The sequence below is a fragment of the Triturus cristatus genome, chromosome 1_2, assembly GCF_964204655.1.
Source record: "Triturus cristatus chromosome 1_2, aTriCri1.1, whole genome shotgun sequence".
Lineage (NCBI taxonomy): Eukaryota > Metazoa > Chordata > Amphibia > Caudata > Salamandridae > Triturus > Triturus cristatus.
The window spans coordinates 988,465,125-988,477,733 of record NC_140580.1 but is presented as its reverse complement, the minus strand read 5'-3'; the positions used below and the strand labels follow the sequence as shown (position 1 = coordinate 988,477,733).

The 12,609-nt window shown below is 43.0% G+C and overlaps 1 protein-coding gene across 1 annotated transcript in view; it reads right to left on the bottom strand.

Annotated features, from left to right (window-relative positions):
* Positions 1-12,609, bottom strand: part of MAMDC4 (MAM domain containing 4) — a 394,635-nt gene that overhangs the window by 128,324 nt on the left and 253,702 nt on the right. Inside the window, exons 20-21 of the mRNA XM_085611032.1 lie at positions 11,145-11,364; positions 4,590-4,727 (exon numbers count right to left, since the gene is read on the bottom strand). Coding sequence (XP_085467158.1) covers positions 4,590-4,727; positions 11,145-11,364 — 358 coding nt within the window. The remainder of the gene's footprint in view (positions 1-4,589; positions 4,728-11,144; positions 11,365-12,609) is intronic.

Below are 12,609 nucleotides of genomic sequence, written 5' to 3'. Positions count from 1 at the left end.
CGGACGCTCAACATCCTGTGATTCTGGCCAAATCACTGAATCTCCCCGTGCCTAACCAAAATGAATGTGTCCGTCTGTAACGAAACTGGTGCTCATGTAAAGCCCTCTGATAGCTGATATCTTTGGGTTGAGTTTGCACGATATAAAACTCAAAAATAGACCTTTTTTTTTAATGTACAGAAGGTATCATCAAAACAAAACCAACTTCTCAGTAGCTAGACTGATGTAATAGCATGAAGATTCGTACATATGGCACTGATTTTGGGAAACAGGATTGCAGGCTTAAGACATTTTTCAATAATGAGTGCCAAGGGACATAAACGTGCAGGTTCAGCTTTTAGTTAAGTTCTTATTAAGGGGCTAATTATGGGTTTGGACGTCTGATGGTCCACTAAACCCGCAGTGGCACTGCGGCTACCGTCCGCCGTATTACAACTTTGGTGGTTGGACCACCATGAGACCGCTGCTACCGCCAGGGATCCCTGCCCCCACGGCTGCAGCACCGCCAAGCGTATTACGAGTTTCCTCACGCCACAGTTTTCATAGCTTTGGGCTTGCCATGAAAAGTGTGTCGGGGAGGAAACAAAGGGGGTCCTAGGGCCCCCTTGTGCCTCCAGGCCTGGGGGTGCATGCAGGGTGGCACTGGTTGTGGCCCCTATCAGTATGGACCACCTGTTACTGCACAGCATGGACTGCACCATCCATGCTGTGCAGGAACATGCTTTGGCACCGCTGTAGGACCGCCAAAGCACTACCCACCAGACCACGAATGAACTTGCAATCTGCCAGGTATGCGGATAAGTTTGGCAGTGTGGCAGCGGGGCGCTGGGTTGGCGGCCCGCTGCCACACCACCAAACTTTTAATCAGGCCCTAAGACATTTTATACCAGATGAAGCAGCAGGACTTTAGGATGACTTAGATAGAGAAGCAAGAGATAATTCCTGGCTGTAAAACCATGAACAATTAGCTTGTAGGAAACAGAATATTACTCTTCATTTGTTTCATGTTATGGAGATCTTAACCAAGCATATAAAGGCTCTATGAATCGGAATGTTGAAAATAATTCTAACAAATATACTCTTGTTAGTCATTGATTGCTTCACCAAAAGGCCAGACGAGAAAACATTGGAATATGCAAGTATCACATAGAGACAGTCTGTGCAAATTGATAAGAAACAATGTATGATACAGTCATTAGGGTGATAATAGCAAGTTATTGCAATATTAAGAAATTCCAAGGCTTAGGCTTGACAAGTATTGGATTAAGAATTTCTATTGCATTACCAGGCCCATGAAATTCTATGTCTGTCACAATTTTCAATACTAGGATCATCTGTTCATTTAAAAATCACTGAAGATGCACATATTTATATAAGAATTTCCTTCTTAGTTTGTCTTTTGTGCGTTGTTACCAAGAGTTCCGTTCTCTTTTATATTTGTTTTACATTTTGTTCAGTTTGGGCTGTATCTTTACTCCAACAACTGCCTTATTTTGGATTTAAGTAATTGTCGTCATTGTTCTGTTTTATTTTTTGTACAGTGTACAGAATCCCATAACACCTTTGTGTGAGGGTAGCTTTATAAAATGTTTAAATAAGTTATAATAAAATATTTAGAGGAGCAAAATGTGAGTCTGGCCAAAGGTATGATCAAATGCAATGTTAAATTTAAATGATATAACAGGGACTATATATCGAGCTTGAGAAACAATGAGGATGTCTTGGAGAGATGCAAGGACAGCAAGAGTGGCTTCAGAAGAGACAAGAAATGTAGTTGCCAACATTGTTGTTAACTTGCTACAATCCCACAATCCTGTATAAGGTTGATTGTCAAATGTCACACTGTTAAAGCAGCCTTCTGCAGTGTGATGTAACAGACTCACCACATTGTGGTCTTTGGCCGACTAGTACACTCTGAAGTTATTCAGGTCTATTCACAAAGGTAAGTAATTTACGCACGTAATTTAGTCTTACACTTTTTAGTTACTTTACTACTTTTGGCTATTACCAACATCCAAATGTAAAGTTACTGAAAAAGGGAGTGGGGCCAAATGTATGAGTGTAAGTTACTTCTGCAAAAAAGAAAGAGTAGCAAGTCCAGCACAACACATGGCCAACCAGAGATACTGCATTACCCTCCCAAATAAAACAATAGAGACAAGGACTTAATATAAAATCCTATAGAAAATATTGTTAAATTAAATTCAATTATTTAAAATAGTTTAAAATATAAATACATATGATGTAATGTTAACAAATAAAGTTCAAATATATTTATCATTTTAAAACTATTTTAACTACTTTTTTTGAATGTATACATTAGCATATTTTTATTAAAATATAATTCAACTAATTGTAATTAATTCTATACATTACTTTTAATAATAATAATGATTAATGTAAAATATTTGCTTTTACTTCATGTGGGAATTTATTTTTAATTTAAATAATTTTAATTTCAATGGACAATACTTACTTTAATTAAAGAGTTAACTAAAAATGATTTTATGTGTTTGGTTTCTACCTTTAATAATAATATATGAAATTCATTTACAATAATATTTAGTGCACAAATATTTTTACTGATTCATTATAAATTTTAATACAAGTTTTCAGTTTTTCCTTTTGTTTACCATAAGGAGATCTCCACCTGGACTGTGGAAGGAATCTGCCTTTGGTAAAGTATAGGGAAAAGTTAAAACAAAGGTTATTTAATTTAAAAGAATTGTAAGAATCTTTTTAGTTAAGTATTATTCTAAATTAATTCTTATATAATTTAAATATAGAACAAAAAGCTACAGCACTATTAGCCTAATTTTACATTGAATCTGTAATTAATTTAAATATAATAACAGTTTTAAAGTTGAAATTAAAAAACTATTCGCACTAAAGTGGGAAAATGAAACTTGTTTTACTATACATTAATAAATATTTAATGTGATGTATAGAAATGATTAAATGTAATTTAAATATATTTTCACAAAATTTAATCTTACATTAATATCTATATTCAGAGTTGGTTGTTCACAATTAAGTGATGAATATGTGCTAATTTTAAATAGATTTGAACATTAAATTATATTTATTTGGATTTTAACTATTTTAATTTAGTTTAACATCATTGTCTATTGAGTTTTATTCTAAATTCCTATTTCCATTTTTTTTCTGTGGGAGGGTTTGCAGTACCAGTGGTTGGCCATAAGTGGTGCTGGATATATTCCAGTTCTGAATAGAAGTCATTTACTACCTATTTGGGTCCCTGTTTGGCGCTAGTAACTTTAGAAGTGAAGCTTGTGAATAGCTATGGGCTTACTCTTTTGTGGGTCGGTGCACGCCCCTCCTAAACCCCTCAGTAAGCGTCTCCTTAGTACTTCCTAAACCCATCCCATACAGTAGTAAGTATGCCCCTTTTTCCAGCCACTCCCCCGACCCCAGTCAAGACTGATTTGCATATAGCTGGGTCTGAACTGAGGTGGCAAAGTGAGATAAAGAATGATGATGGATTCAACCCAGATCTGGGGGTGAGTGTCTGAAAAGTTTCAGCGCTCCTTCCATCATCTCCTTGTGTTTGCTTTGTTCACCTTTAGTTGGCAGGGAATGTCCAGACGTGGGTCCCTTGCTCACTTTGCCACTGGATTCAAGCTAGCCTGGCTGATGAAGGGTGTTACCCAGAAACTGGTCCCAGGATGCTTGTTTCCAGTTCAGGAAAGACCTTGCTTGGCAGTTCTGGCTGGACTGTTCCAGGGAGGCACAGGGTCAAGACTGATTTGCATATAGCTGGGTCCGAACTGAGGAGGCGAAGTGAGCTACAGAATGATGATGGATTCAAACCAGATCTGTGACTGAGGTTGAGTGTCTGAAAAGTTTCAGCGCTCCGTCCATCATCTCCTTGTGTTTGGTTTGTTGGCCTTAAGTTGGCAGGGTATGCTGAGATGTGGGTTCCTTGCTCATTTTGCCACTGGATTCAAGCTAGCCTGGCTGATGAAGGGTGTTACCCAGACACCGGTCCCAGGATGCTGGTTTCCGGTTCAGTAAAGACTTGGCTTGGCAGTTCGGGCTGGACTGTTCCCATGAGGCACAGGGTCAGGACTGATTTGCATATAGCTGGGTCAGGACTGAGGTGGCGAAGTGAGCTAAAGAGTTATGATGGATTCAACCCAGATCTGTGACTGGGGTGAGTTTCTGAAAAGTTTCAGCGCTCCGTCCATCATCTCCTTGTGTTCACTCCCCAATCCCTCCCATATTTACTACTAAATAGTAAACTTAAAAGTGTAAGGATGTCCCCATGGAAAAGATAGGACCGGTAGAGGTGGTGATTTCTACTTAAAGGTTTGTGAATAGTGATTTGTAGCATTTCAGCAGTAGTATTTTAGTACTACTAAATGTACAACAAAATTCTGTTTGTGAATAGGCCCCATAGTCTCTATAGCATCCAACAGAGACTGTAAAGCTTGCTCATTAGGAGCACTTATTTTAGAATGCTTGCCTCCAGAAGCAAAGGTGGTTCTTGAATTGTAAATGAAGAAATGGTGGGAATTTTAAGTTATGAGATTCAATATGAGGGTCGCCTGTTAATATAGCAGCCTTACCTGCATTTGTGCCACTCACATGGTACCATAGCCCAAGGCATCCATTCTCATAGAGTGGCTCATGCACCTCTGATCTCATTAAAAAGGAAGTCCCACTGGCCATAGCCACTTTGCTTGTGTCCACAATCATATATTGCCCTGTAAAAGAAGAACAAACAAGACTGAATACATTGGAAATGCCATCCCTTTTTAATCTGCCCCATCCCTTATTTTTCACACTCCCTGTGGCACATGGGAATTAACATCCTCAAGAAGAAGATTAAAGATGCAGGCATGATTTAGCAGCAAACAAATGCTTACTTTTTAAAGTACCAAACATGAGAGCATTTCACCTGCCTCCAGAATTACCACATTACAACAGTACAGAACCCACATGACAAAGTGAATATTTTCAGAGCACAACTAATCACCAAAAGACTTATACTTTTTGACCTGAAGACAAGGGAGAGGAGCTGGGGAACCGGGTTCACATCTCGTCAGCGACACTCAACATCCTGTGATTCTGGGCAAATCACTTAATCTCCCTGTGCCGAACAAAAAAAAATGAATGTATCCATCTGTAACGAAACTGGTGCTCAGGTAAAGCGCTCTTATACCTTATATCTTCGGGTCAAGTTTGCACTATATAAATATGTAAAAAAAAAAAAGAGGTTCAAACTTAAAGAACAGTGAATACGTTATCTTATCAGTAACCCTACTAGTGGAAAGATGGGAATTTACCCAAGAACCAAGATGCCCTGGAACAGTTCTTATAAATAAGTGAATACCTGTTGAAAGTGACAAGGTAAAGGAAAGTGGGGACGGTCTTTGTCACATTCCAAATCAAATGTGTTTAAATGGACACTCCAGCCCACAACATAGATTTGGGTTGACCTCACTGTCGAATGTCTGAGAAGGGTAATTGTAAGCTCAGAAGATCTTTAAAAATAGTTTTGAAAAAATAATGCTATTTCTTAAATCTTTGTCTTCACGCCTTACACCACTGTGTCAGCAGATTAATCTGTCTCTGTCCATGGTGGCTGTCCCCAGGGATTGGAAATAAGCCATGGTGGTCCCTCTGTTAAAGAAACACCACATTGGATGCTGCCAAAGCGGAGAACTTTCGTCCCATCTCTCTCCTGCTGTGGGTGTCCAAGGTCACCGAGGCTTACATTAACTCCATTCTGACAGGACACTTGGAAAACAACAGCTCGCTTGACTCCTCTCAGAATGGTTTTCGCCCGGGTCACAGCACGGAGACTGCTCTCCTAGCTGTGACCGAACACCTGAGGGAGGCCTTGGATGCTGGACGTACCTCGGCGCTGATACTATTAGATCTCAGCACCGCATTCCACGTGGTTTCATATCAGATCCTGTTGCAGCGGTTGAAGGAGGCTGGTATCGAGGGCCTGGCCCTGGGATGGTTTGCCTCTTTTTTTTTCTGAGAGAACCTTCCAGGTGTCGGCTCCCCCTTTCGCCTCCCGGACACATGCTATCAAACAAGGGGTTCCACAGGGCACAGCATTGAGCTCTACATTATTTAACTTGTATGTCCAACCTCTAGCAGAAGTGGCTAGGAGTAGAGGACTAACGGTGGTATCATATGCTGATGATACTCAGTTGGTAGTAGCACTCTGATGACTGCACTTGGGATGCTTTTAAGTTCAGGAGAGATCTTGCTGCTGTCGCAGAGTGGATGACTGCCAACTGCCTCCAGCTTAACGCTAGCAAATCCGAGATTCTGCTAGTAGGGAGAGATCCCGAGCTGTGGAGTGAGAGCTGGTGGCCAGCGACCTTGGTTTGCGCATCCGCCTCTAAACAGGTGGCTAAAAACCTGGGTGTATGAGTCGACGCGACCCTCAGCTTCCAGATTCAAACTAAAAAAGTTGCTGGGACCTGCTTTGGTGTCCTGCGAGGGCTCAAACCCCTGTTGGGCTTTTTTGATCCCACAGTCCGTCAAGTCATCATCCAGGCATCCATCATGTCTAGGCTGGACTATGCCAGTTCTCTCTACCTGGGGATGAATAAGGCTGAAATCATTTGTCTGCAGAGGGTTCAAAATGCTGCAGCTAGAACTCTTCTTGGCCTCCCTAGAACTTGCCCTACGACCAACGCCATCCGCCTACTACATTGGCTGCCGGTGGAGAGGCGTATCGTGTTCAGGTTTCTATGCATTGCCTTCAAAATCATGAACTTCTCCTTCCCAGATATTCTGGCGAACCTGCTTTCACCCTATACACCTACTCGCCTACTGCGATATATGGGCCAGCATCTGGCGGTTGTCCCTCGAACGAGGAAGGTGCGTGCAGGAGGACGCTCCTTCCACACCCTGGCTGCAAAACTGTGGAATTCTCTAACTGCACACATCCGTAGCATTGACAAATATCTGGCATTCCACAAGACCATTAAAACACACCTTTTCCCTTTGTTTTAGGCCTGTTCTTCTGGTTCTTCTGGTAGAATAGCACATATACACTTACCTTGACAATGTATTGGTAGGCAATGCAATGGTTGCAATATTTTTCTAGTTTGATGTTTCAATATCGATATAGAAATAATCTGATATATATAATATCATCTGGTCTGGATGCTGTGAGAAAGTCGCTCTGTATATACTGTTCCCTAATAGGTACAGTGTGTACAGAGTCCACAGTCCCCAGAGGTTTGGCAGAGGTTAAAGTTAGATATAACCTTACTCTCTAAAGTGGTAGCTTGGTCGAGCAGTAAGGCAGTATCAGAGGACAGTGTAAAGCATTTGTTGTACACACTCAGTCAGCAAATGGTCTCACACACTCAAGAACTGAACTCTAGGCCAATGGTTTATATAAAAAATATATGGTTGTTTTATTTTAGAACCAACAATAGGTATCAAAATATACTTTCTCAGAATGAGATGCTTTAGTTAAATACTTTTTCAATATGGAATTGACTTTTGTAGGCAATAGTTAGAGGTTGTTGCTATAGGCACAATAATACATTGAGCTCAATGGGAATTTTAAGTTATGTGCACTTGATTACTTTCAGGATTACTTTTCTAACTCCAGGACTGGATCCTAGATTTAGTCCTGGGACAGTTCTTGGAAACAAGTGAGTAAATTCAGTTAAGTTACTGTTGTGACTTTTAAACAATATTTTGCTATTTTAAAAGTTGACAGAAACTTCTTCTGATCAAATTACCAATGTTATCCTATGGAAGGAAATTCACTTAACAGGTAAGTGGGGTTATGGGTACTTTTTCTAGGTCAGTGTTGGATCCTGGATCCAGCACTAGTGTACCACCTGTAAGCAGTTGAGAAACTGCGTTTAAGTTATACAGGCGATTTTTAAGGAATATTTATAAGTGTGCAAAATCGACACAGAAGAAATTTCATAGAAAAACAGTCACTGGTTTCCTATGGGAAAAAATTCAAGTTACGGGTAAAGTATGTTCTCATTACTTTTGTAATCCAGTGCTGGGCTCATAGGCTCAGCACTGGGGCATCTATCTAAAACAGGTAAGTAATTGGATATGATTTTTAAAGAATATTTGTAGTTTGCAAAAACCGACACAAGAAATTTCACCGAAAAACAGTCAATGGTTTCCTATGGGAGAAAATTGGGTTAGTGGTAAGTACGGTTGTAAGTACTTTTCAGGGTCAGTGCTGGGCACCAAGATCCAGCACTGGGATCTCTCCTAATAGCAGGTGAGTATTTCCGTTTTCGTTACTCGGTTGATTTTAGGTGAATATTTTAAAGTTTAGAAACGCCACACTTAGAAGAAATTTCAGAAGAAGCCAGTCAATGTTACCCTATGGAAGAAAAGTGAGTTATCGGCTTTTGGGTAAGTACTCGACTGGCAGAGTTAAGGTTCAGGGCATTGACTCAGGGGTCTCCCAGGGTCAGGTAGGTACAGTTGGTACACCCTCAGCGGCACAGGGGCAGCCGGGAGCAGAGTGAGTTAGGCCCAATGTTATTCAATGGGAGGCAGGGGGACCTTGGTTGGTGGCTGCTGACTAGCAGGCCAGCAGGCCACGGGGCTGTGGGAGCTGAGCCCCTGGTCACTTGCTCAGGGCAAATGGGGAAGTATGTAGGAGTAGAAGTTGCACTGCCAGGGCCACTCGGGCGGCTGGCTGCAGGGTGCTTTTGAACCTTCGGGAGCTCAATGGATTTCAATGGGAAAGCTCAAGGACGAACAAAGGCTGCAAGCTCGGGGACGAAGACTCTTCAGGTGCCACCACCACTTCGAGAGGTAAGTTGAGTAGTTGGAGGATAGGTAGGTACCCAGGAGTCGGGCACAGGGGGCCGCAGGGCGCCGGGTGCAGGGGTGCCTTTTGATGTCGGGAAATCTTACCCTCTGTTGATCGCGGTTGGGGGGGTCCCTGGTTCTGAGGCTGCAGGCGTTGTCAGGAGCGTCGAGGTAGGTCCTTGGGTGCCAGATTCGGGGTCACAGTCGCCGGGGGGACGTCCTCGGGGTTTTTATCCACTCCGACACAGGCCAGGCTTGGCGGGTGCAGAGTGTGCAGGGTTCGCGGTTCCGGGCTGATGCCAGTGGTTAGAAACTTGCTTTGAGCAGAGCCACTGCACATGGGAGTCCCAGATGCTCAGAGTCACAAGGTAGCCAGGTCCTCCGGGGTTTGTGAGGTTGCTGGCTACAGGAGGTGCCGGGATTTAGCAGGAGCAGGTTCGAGGGTCGACAGGCCGGTAGGGCTGGGGCCAAAGCAGTTGGTGTCTTCCTCTTCTTAGCAGCTCCACGGCAGGTCTTCTTTCTTCTTGTTCTTCTTTGCTTTTTTGGAATCTGGAATCTGAGGAGGGAAGGTTCAGGGTGCCCCTAAATATTAGATTTAGGGGCGTTACAGGTAGGTAAAGACCAATGGGTCCCTGCCCTGGGGTGGGTACACCCCCTATCCTGCCACTCTCCTGTGGGAGGGGGGCAGTAGCCTAGTCCTGATTGGGCAGGGCTTCCCATCTTCAAGATGACGAGAGCCCGGAGATGTGCTTCACCTCGCCTCCCCCACCTGAGGGGTGGGGTTGGCAGAGGCTGGCACATCCCCTGTCCTTACTTGGGGTTTCTGGACAGTCTTCCCGCCAGAGTGGGGGTCAGAGCCAGTAGGGGCCAGTTGCTGGGTACAGCAAATGGCCTGGAGAAGCTCACAAAGGCGGCATGCCTTTGAAGCTTCCCCCTGCCCATCCTGGGGGAGGAGACCTTGCTCCTCGCCCAGGATGTGCATTGTTGCAGGCCCAGGAGAGCGGGGGCTCTCCACCCAGGGGTCCAGCAACATGTCTGCTGTGTGGCAGCCTAGGCAGCCTTTCAGACAAGACGTGGATTGTAGGGTCGGTTTCAGGGCGCATCTCTGAGATGCCCTCTGTAGTGCTTTGTACAATAAATCCCACAATGGCATCAGTGAGGGTTTAATGTGCTGAGAAGTTTGATACCAAATTTCTCAGTCTTCAGTGTTGCCATTATGGTGCTGTGGAGTTCGTGTTTGACGAGCTCCCAGCACCATATACTCTTAAATGGCAGCACTGCACTTACAGTGCCCAGGAATGGACCTGGGTACTGTAGGGGCACAGGGCTCATGCTCCTGTGTCAACACCACTGGCATAGGGCACCCAGCTAGAGGGGTGGCTGGTGTATGCCAGGGCAGTGTAGGTTGTGGGCATGGCACACAGGGATGTGGGCCATGTCGACTCTTTGTTTTGTCTTGTACCCAGACACTCAGCCTGCAAGGGCAGTGTGTTTGTGTTAGGGTACAGGGCCTCTAAGAGTGGCACAATGAGTTCTGCAGCCCTTAGAGGCCTTCCCTGGTCACAAGGGCCTGGGTACCTAGGGTACCATTTACCAGGGGCTGACATGTGGCCAGGGTTTGCCAATTTGGGTTTTAGGTTTTAGGGAAGGAACATAGGCCCTGGGCACCTGATTGGCAGGAGCCCAGGGCACACTCAGTCAAAGTACAGTCAGCAATTCAGCAAAAAGTGGGGGATACCATGCAAGAAAGATGGCACTTTCTCACAGATGCCCATTCAGGAAGCCATAGACTTTGAAGATGGTATCTTTGAAAAAGCCACAGTCAGAATTTACAAAGATGTTTAGACCTCTGCCTTGAAAAAGGAAAGGAAGGCCCAAGGATGACCAGCTAATGAAGACAACCAGTGGTTTGTAATGGAGTAACACCAGTATTCAAAATCCACACTAGGAGCAAAACTTGAAGGAACATGCTCATTTTTTAAAATTATAATGTTGACCTACTCTATTGATGTTTTAACTTCCGCTGGATTTCCACTTTAAATACGTTTTCAATCTATCTTATTTCTAACTTGTTTAAAGAGTTTTTCTTAATTTGTCTGCCCTGCAATTTGGGCACTACTATCAGTCCTTGATCCAGGAAGTGGCATCATCACAGATCAATAGTAAGCACAATCCGCAGCTATATTACACCTGCAAAGAAAAAAACTAATTTATTCTTCTCTAATCTGCTCCACAATGAAAATTTGAATGATGAAAAAACCTTGAAAAATATGACATCAAAGAAACTTCCTAAGTGAAGTTACATCAGGCACATGTTACTATCCACCATCATTGGCTTAAGAATGTCCTACCCATGATGGTCTCTGTGGTGTGATCCAGAGGAGGCCCTCCTCTGGTGATGCCGCTGAAGTTGCTTTGTCGGACCCACAAGTGGGTTGTATCATTGGAATAACCACACAGGCCTTCCTCAAAGGAGCAGTGCACCGGAGCTACACAGGGCCCCGACTGCACGGTGATGTCATCAATGGCAATGTTGCCCAAGGGGCCACCAAGCACTGCATCGAAGATCAGCTGCAATGAACAGAAACCAGAATGTCAAGGAATCTTGCAGAGAATATTTATCTTAAAGGTGAATGCCATGGGAATCATCACAGTACTTAGTACATTTACTGATATCGTCATTACTGTAGAAAGGCAGGTAACTCTGGATTCGGTAGCCCACTGTGGCTGTGAAGGAGGAGATACTGCCTCTGCTGCTCCAGCTGCATGGCAAAATGATGCCTTAAATGGGTTGCCAAGAGGATTGTAGACTAGCAGGACAGAACTAGCAGAACACTGCTATCTTTGGGACAACATGTGAAAACCTGGAGTTAGTTAGGCTCTCCAAACCCAAGGTGCAACTGTCTCAGCCATCTGTTTGACTATGGGATTTGAGAACAAGTCAAATCAATCCCTTTATTAGGCGTAAAACTTCCCAGTTAAGGCCATCAGTCTATAGCATAAGTAATAATGGTGAGTAAAACAGCTCTTTAGGTTAAAAGCTCATTCAAAAGGACAATATTTACCATAAGAATGTTGCTGTTTCTCTCCCTGCCATCACCAAATGTGTCCGACAAGTACTAAGTTTTATAATGTGCATGGAGAATTTAGTGCCTTAAGGACTTAAGGATCAGTTGAGGTACATAAGACAAAGCAAGGTATACTTTGCCGGCATCTTCAAGTACTTCACTTAGGAAAAGATGTCTCAACTGCCTGGAGGTGAGATTCCTTTTCAATATTCAAACTGTACTATCAGTGTGCTATGATCACCGTCCAGTCTCTGAAGGATTCTAGGCCTATGTTCAGTGTAATAATGAATTAACTTGGCTGTGTTCGACCTCTGATTTTCCGGCAACTCTAGCAGGATTGGTGAATATCTCTGTATAATAAGGTCTGGTAATTAATGGCTTTCATAATGGTTTCTGGATGGCAGCCCTTTAATTATGTTGTTAACAGTTATTATATTGTAAATGTTTACTTTATTGGTGTATTTGCTTCTATCCTCCTTTTACCTTTGGAACAATCCCACTGTCGGCCTATCACACTGGCCACATAAGACTGTTTTCAACATTTGCTAATTTCAGGGCGATCAGATCTGGGTGGCTTTAATGTTTTTTTTTTTTTTTTAAACTTATTTTTATTGCCATTTTCTCATTTCATACATTGTACATCATTCATATTTTTCAAGTGGTCGTGTCCGATCATACATCCTGTAAGGTTACTTAACAATTGTATTGATTGATGATTCGTTACCAAGAGGCATAAACAGTGTATACA